This window comes from Lipotes vexillifer, unplaced genomic scaffold (genome assembly GCF_000442215.2).
Source record: "Lipotes vexillifer unplaced genomic scaffold, Lipotes_vexillifer_v1.1 scaffold1055, whole genome shotgun sequence".
NCBI lineage: Eukaryota > Metazoa > Chordata > Mammalia > Artiodactyla > Lipotidae > Lipotes > Lipotes vexillifer.
Genome location: NW_006785407.1, coordinates 1226172 through 1233898, shown reverse-complemented (window position 1 = coordinate 1233898; position 7727 = coordinate 1226172). Strand labels below are relative to the sequence as shown.

The following is a 7727-nucleotide window of genomic DNA, read 5'->3' as shown; positions in this document are numbered from 1 at the left end:
GGGGGAGTGGGGGATGGTGTAGTGGGGGGGTTCTACTAAGAAAAAGAAAGGGAGAGTGATATTGAGTCAACGACAAAAAAAAGGCGCATAATGTCTAATTTAAATCCATCGCTTTAAAAGTGAGTTATCTTTTCTTGCTACAAAAGTAATGTAGGTTTAAATTTTAATTTTTTTTAATAATGAAATATTTTCTATACCCCTATTACCCAGATTCAACAGTTAACTTTTGCTGAGCGTACTTAGGATATCCTTCCTTTCTTTCTTTTTTTTTTTTTTTTAAGATGTTGGGGGTAGAAGTTTATTAATTTATTTATTTATTTTTGCTGTGTTGGGTCTTCGTTTCTGTGCGAGGGCTTTCTCTAGTTGTGGCAAGCGGGTGCCGCTCTTCATCGCGGTGCGCGGGCCTCTCACTATCGCGGCCTCTCTTGTTGTGGAGCACAGGCTCTAGACGTGCAGGCTCAGTAGTTGTGGCTCATGGGCCTGGTTGCTCCGCGGCATGTGGGATCCTCCCAGACCAGGGCTCGAACCCATGTCCCCTGCATTAGCAGGCAGATTCTCAACCACTGCACCACCAGGGAAGCCCCAAATTTTAATTTTAAGAGAATATTTATAGCCAAAAAAGAAAGTAAAAGCCCCCTTGATCCCACTACCTCTGAGAACCATTAATGATATGATACAAGCATACTTTTAAACAATAAAATAAATATACTCTGCAGACACAGTATAGCATAATGGTGAGCAATACAGACGCAGGTAGCAGCTTCCTGGTTCAGCTACTCCTTGTCTGTCTTTGTTGGGTTAACTACTTAGCTTTCCTGTGCCCAAACTTTTTCCTGCCTGTAATGGAAATAACAGTACCTGTATAAGTTTGTCCAGCACTAACCCTCTAGTTCAGAGGTTGGCAGTCTACCTCCTGCAGGCCAGACCTGGCTTGCTGCCTGTTTTGTAAATAAAATTTTATTGGAATCCAGCCACAGCCATCCATTTATATATCCACTCATGGCTGCTTTCACAGAGCAGTGGCACAGTTAAGTAGTTCCAGCAGAGACCTGATAGCTCACACAACCAAAAGTACTTACTATCTGGCCCTTTGCAGAAAAAGTTTGCTGGGTTAGACCATCAGATCTCTCTATTGCCTTGTCAAATTTTAACATGTCATAATTCTGTGGTCATGTAGTAACTTAACTAGCCTGGAGACCTGATCAGGAAAAAGTGACATCTGCAGAGCAAGAGATATTTATTTTATGAGTTAGAAAGAGTTAAGAACCATGAATAGCTGAAAAATCTACAAAGGTGTTTAAGCGTCAAGTTATCTATCTGAATTGACTAGAGATCTTGAAATATGTGAAGTTTGATTTCCCTTAAACTCTGGGATGTTGATGTTGGATGGACCAGAATGAAAGTAATTTGTTCAGTCTTATCTAAGATATACGAGTCATGGCTATAGGCAGAAAATAAGAAGACTGAAGAGGAAATAAAAGAGAGTCCATAATAAATTGTTTTGAATATTGCTTTTGAAAAGAAAGGATTGTCCCTATCTGTGTGCTCTGAGTGAACAGTGGTGTACATGTGTGTACATGAGCAGAGCTGTTGGCTCTCCCTGGAGAGAAGAGAACAGTCTGAGATGAACATGACCCAGGTCTAAGTTGTGGAAAAACCCTAAGTGAAAAGATAAGAATCTCTGGAATAAGTGATACATTCATGGAAGAAAACGGCTCTCATATGATGAGTGGTTTTAATCTTGAATTTAAAGGTCCTCAAAATCTAAATTATTTTAATCAAGGCCAACTTTTCCATAAAACAGTGTTTTAACTAAAGATTAAATACTTGGTCAAGTGCATAATGTCCTTCTTTAAAATTATACAGAAGTCTCTGTCAACTACAAAGAAGTTTCTAGAATAAAAAGCTTTGTATACAGTCAGCGATGCAGTGAGAGGATTAAGAACAGAGGCTCTCCATCAGCTGCCTGGATTTCAAATCCTAGCTTAGCCACCTTCCTTCTATTGAATCCTTAGTGTCTTAAGCCTTGTTTTTCTTATCTATAAAATAGGATCAATAAAAGTACTAACTTTAGAGAGTCTTGATGAGAATTAAATGAAATAATTCATGTAAACTACTTAGCCCAGAATCTAACAAATATTGCACACTCCATAGAAGTTAGCCATTTTAATGTGGGCAATATATAGAATCTAATTGTGAAAAACATTTTGATAACCAACCATGTAATAATATACAGTCATCCCTTGGTATCTGTGGAATATTGGTTCCACAGCCCTCTGCAGATACCAAAATCCTTGGATGCTCAAGGCCCTTATATAGAATGGGTCTCAGTTGATGCTCTGTATCCACATGTTCTGCATCCACAGATTCAACCAGTCACAGGTCCCACAGTTGGTTGAATCCACAGATGCAGAACCTGTGGGTGTGAAGAGCCAACTGTATTGTGATATACTAAGTTCTTTCACTTACGGTATTTCTGCTTTATTTTTGGAGCAACAAAGGTGAAGGTAGAGGTCTTAGAATTTCGAGGATTAGCTCAGGGAACATTTTAATAAGGATTGTATTAGTAACAGTACAGGTCGACTTGCTGCTGAAACACCGCAAAAATACAGTGACAAAAAAGAGAAACGTTTCTTTTTCTTTAACATGGCCACCCAGAGTTGAGTAGCCCGGCGCTTAAGGCAGCTCTGTTCCATGAGGTCCTCTAGGACCCAGGTTCCATTTATCTTGCTTCTCCATCATCACCTGCAATAGGTTGTATAATCAAAGCCATTTCACCAGCGTTGTCTTCTATCCTTCAGGAAGGGAAGACAGTGAATGAAGAGCAAGCCATTTCCTTTTTAAAGGGTGGGGCACAGAGCTTGTACACATGGCTTCTGCTCCCACCTCATTGCTGAGATCTTAGTTACTGGGCCACCCGTGGTTGAAAGAGAGGCTAGAAAATATGACTTTAGCTAGGCTGCCATGCCCCCAACTAAAATTCCATGGGTTCTGTTATCAAAAGGGAGATGAAAAGAATGGATGGCGGAATCAATTAGCAGTTTTCCACCGGCGTTGCTACGGTAACTACTAATATTGCTTCATTGACCCCTAGATACTGTTAATTTTGAGACACATCATCATTTTATGCACCACTCAGTAAGAAAAACCATGCTATTGAAACTGGGCACATTGCTTTCTTATCAGCCAAGTTGTAGGACACGTCCTAATTTCGAGATTTTTCAACTGTGAAGAGTGTGTGTCTTGGTATAGAAGAAATGCAGTACTGGAAAGACTTAGGAAAAGAAAGTGATCTAAAGACATCCATTTTGCAGTCTTCTTCTGTGTGTATGCCCTTCCTTGGAGCAAGCGTAGGCAGCAGATATGCAGCTTTGGTTGACCTGTTGAGCGTAATGTTTAGAACAGGTGATTGACAAGGTATTGTACTATCCGTGTGAATTTAAGTCAAATTCCTATGACTGCTGGTAGAGGGACTTTTGACTCAAAGTCTTGGGGAAAATTTGCCTAGATTTTCACTCATTCTGGCCCGAATCTGGAGTTGAGTAAACAGACAGCGAGGGTCTTGTTTTTGCTAGCCAGGGTTCTCACTTAACAGAAGGACAAAGACCGAGGGCTATACTCTGAGGGAACAGACATGGCCATGGCACTTGACTTCCTGTCTCAACATTCAGTCATCACCCAAACACTGGCTGAACACCAAGCACTTTGCTTGGTGCCACAGTGCAGTCCCTGCTCTCCAAGAACTCCAGAGCTCATGCAGGGAGAAAAATAAGTAGACCCGTAAAGGCATGCCGCTGCGTATGGGCTATGATAGAAGTCTGGCACAGACTGCGGATCATCAGTTCCCAAGACCTCCCAGTGGCAGGGAAATCAGGACTGGGGAGGTGTGAGGACTCTTCAAGCAGAAGTAACAGAATATGCAAGTGCATGGAAACGTGAAACAGTGGTCACTTCAAGGGGACTGAGTTATGATCCCTTTGGCACACAGGACTAGAAGCAGTGGGTACATCCAGCTTTGTTTCCCTTACAGTGCCTTATACATAGGAGGCAAACAGCAATATTGCTTTACTCGAATTAAAGAAAAGACCAACTTCTTGGATGGCCAAATAGAGACGAGCTGAATTTTCCTGGATCAAAAAGATGCTGGATTCCAGTAAATGGACAGAAGCAAAAAGATACCTTTGGTGCCATGCTTGTTCAGGAACCTACCGTTATTCTAGCTTATTTGGCAGCTTAAGGTTTGAGGATTTAATGGATAAAGGAACTTGTTTGGAACTGCTTTCACCAGTTTTATGCTTATTTTCTCCAATTTAATAAATGCACAAACGTATTTTACTTTAGAACACACCTTTTATCCTTGTTTACTCAGAGCATATAGTACTGCTGGCATTACCGTAAGAATAGATTCTCAAGGCGGCAAGCACATCTTTGTGAATTTGACCTATTATAAAGGCTAGAGAATCAAACTCCTTATTCTCAGGTTTTAGGATGTCATAATGAAAGACCCTGGTCTGTTCAGTAAGATCATCTGGTAGCTCTGAATCAGGTCAATGACAAATCTATAATATGCAGATGTTTCTCGCTGTATATTGCTACTGAAATCTGCTTCTCTTACATAGATCACTGTTACAGATGAGGAAGTTAGTAATCCATCCTTTTTAGATCTGGTGAGGACTCCCCAAATGAGGAAGTGCACACTTATACTTATGTTTGCTTGGTAAGTTTGACTTGTGATGGATTCAAAAGCTTGTGTCAAATTTACAAATGCAGCCCATTCTGCAGATCAGGTTGAAGTTCTCTCACTTGTTCTCGCTTGTCTTTCAATGTTGCTCCAGGTTCACAAGTGCTGTGGTTTATCAAGGACTTGTCATGCGCCTGGGAATTACAGGAGGCAACCTCTATATCGACTTTTTCATCTCGGGAGTTGTGGAACTGCCAGGAGCCCTCTTGATCTTACTAACCATTGAGCGTTTTGGTCGGCGCCTACCCTTTGCGGCAAGCAATATAGTGGCAGGAGTGGCCTGTCTTGTCACTGCATTCTTACCAGAAGGTAATTGTCCCCTAAGTCTGTTTGGCAGCCAAGGACTTGAAAACAATCTTAAAATAATCAAGAATGGAGAACTTGTCTTTAGAAAATGGACCATAGCATCAAAATCGTCGTGCCAGTCGTGCTCTAGTGATGTCACTCTGTTTTCTGCCTAACCAGCCTAACTACTTTGAGTATAAAAGATTGGTTCTATAGATTTTTCTGTTTTCTCCGTTTCTCAGTTCATTTATGGATGAAATAGATGTGTGAAATCTGGCTTGGAGTGATGTAGTTTATTTTTTAAAACATTTTAATTGAAATATAGTTGATGTACAATACTATAAGTTTCAGGTGCACAATCCAGTGATTCATAATTTTTAAAGGTTATACTCCATTTATAGTTATTATAAAATACTGGCTGTATTCCCCGTGTTGTACAATATATCCTTGTAGATTATTTTATACCTAATAGTTTGTACCTCTTAATCCCCATCCCTATGTTGCCCCTCCCTGCTCCCTCTCCCCACTGGTAACCCACTAGTTTGTTCTCTATACCTGTGAGTCTGCCTCTTTTTTGTTACGTTCACTCGTTTTTTGTATTTTTTAGATTCCACAGATAAGTGATATCATACAGTATTTGTCTTTCTCTCTCTGACTTATTTCACTTAGTATAATGCCCTCCAAGTCCATGCGTGTTGCTGCAAATGGCAAAATTTCATTCTTTTTTATGGCTGAGTAGTATTCCATTGTGTGTGTGTGTGTGTGTGTGTGTGTGTGTGTGTGTGTGTGTGTGTGTATACCACATCTCTATCCATTTATCTGTTGATGGACAGTTAGGTTGCTTCTTGGCTGTTGTAAAAACACTGCTGTGAACATAGGGGTACATGTATCCTTTCAAATTAGTGTTTTTGATTTTTTCTTGGATATAGACCCAGGAGTGGAATTAGTGTCCTTTATTTTTGATCACCTTTATCCAACTTAATTTTGTGATATCATTGACCCTGTTTCACATTTCTTCCACGTGGCCAATCCCATGTGAAACGCTGAGGTTGCAAAGGGAAGGAAAACACGTCTTGACTTCAAAAGGTTGACAACCTAGTGAGGAATATAGACACTTTAATGCTCTCACAACAAACTGTGATGAATGAACTAATAGAATGATTTACAAGATTTAGAAATAGGAAAAAAAGGTGCAAGAAGTGATGAATCCATGGGGATAGTCGGGAGAAGCTTCCCAGAGGTGAAAACTAGGCACGTATGACGAAGGAAGAGAAACGTACCCTACAGAGGGGAAGGCTAGGAGTGATTTTACAAAGGAAAGCATGGTTCTCAGAAGTACGCACCACCTTTGCTGGTTCGGGAACCAGACGTTCATTGTTATCACAGGAATATCCTGGCAAGGATGCTGAGGGATCATCCGTCACAGTGGAGATGGCCTCACAGCCAAGGCCAAGCCAAGAGCTTGGGTGTGGTCTTGTGAGCTTCAGGTGGAGGACAGGTGGCCTCCAAGTGGCTGTTGCAGTTTGGACAATGGCAATGAGGAGGAGAGATGCTGAGAGCAGGAATCAAGGTCGTGGCAGTCGGGCCTGAATGGGAGACAGTGATTTCAGAGATGTTTCAGAGTTAAATTGGGGGGTGGGGGGGTGGGGCTTGATGACCGGTGTATGGTACAGAGGTTGTCAGTGGCTCCAAATACACTGTTAATGGAAAGCCGGTCATCTCTGCCTCAGAACACAGCGGGCACTGGACAGAGGAAGCCTTTCAAACTCCCAGGGAACGTGTGTTTTAGAGCAGATCTATTATTTCAGCATTTCAGGAGGTGTGGGGTGGGAGGTGGCTGGCAGAGCTGGAGTCTCTGCTAGTTCTTTGTGTCAGCACAAGAGAAGCTGCCTTTTCCTTTGCGAATCCTCTGCGGATCAGGGAAGAACTGATAATACTGTGGAAGTCGAAACAGTCAGACATTTACAGATGAGTTTATTAATTAAATAAGGATTTATGAAATCCCAAAACATCAGATAGACCCTATTTAAATAAAATTACAGAAATGCCCATCTTCAGAAGAGAAGGGTGGAAAAAAGATGTGAAGTCCTGTCATACTGGAATGGTTGATGATAAACGACTGACTGTTTACATTTATCTCATTTTTCTTGAGCGTATTAGTTTCCTAGCGCCGCTGTGACAAAGTACCACAAACTGGGTGGCTCGCAACACAGAAATTTATTCTCTCACACACCTGGAGCCTGGGAGTCTGAAATCCAGGTGTGGGCCAGGCCATGCTCTCTCTGAAGGCTCTAGGTGAGGATCCTTCCCTGCCTCTTCCTAGCTTCTGGTGGTTGCCAGCCATCCTTGGCATTCCTTGACATCATTCCAATCTCCACCTCCATCTTCACATGACCTTCTCTGCATCTCTGTGCCTTAACTTAACCATTATATCTGCAAAGACCCTATTTTGAAATAAGGTCACATTCTGAGGTTCTGCGTAGACATGAACTTTAGGGAACACTATTCAACCTACCACATTGAGTTAACACATTATAAGAGCTGTGGGGAAGATATTGGCCAATGCACATCTATTTAGTGTCTATTAATTTCTGCCAGTAAACTAGGAATAGAGATAGTGCAGTGAACAAGACAGACATAATTTCTGTCCTCGGGAATTATGCACAATTTAGTAGAAGGTGACAGATCAGGAACATTGGAG

At 41.5% G+C, this 7727-nt stretch overlaps 1 protein-coding gene across 1 annotated transcript in view; it reads left to right on the top strand.

The window, feature by feature from the left end:
* SLC22A3 (solute carrier family 22 member 3) overlaps nucleotides 1-7727 on the top strand; it is a 95870-nt gene that overhangs the window by 75095 nt on the left and 13048 nt on the right. Inside the window, exons 7-9 of the mRNA XM_007457586.1 lie at nucleotides 4620-4717; nucleotides 4836-5050; nucleotides 6738-6740. Of these exons, the coding sequence (XP_007457648.1) occupies nucleotides 4620-4717; nucleotides 4836-5050; nucleotides 6738-6740 (316 nt within the window). The remainder of the gene's footprint in view (nucleotides 1-4619; nucleotides 4718-4835; nucleotides 5051-6737; nucleotides 6741-7727) is intronic.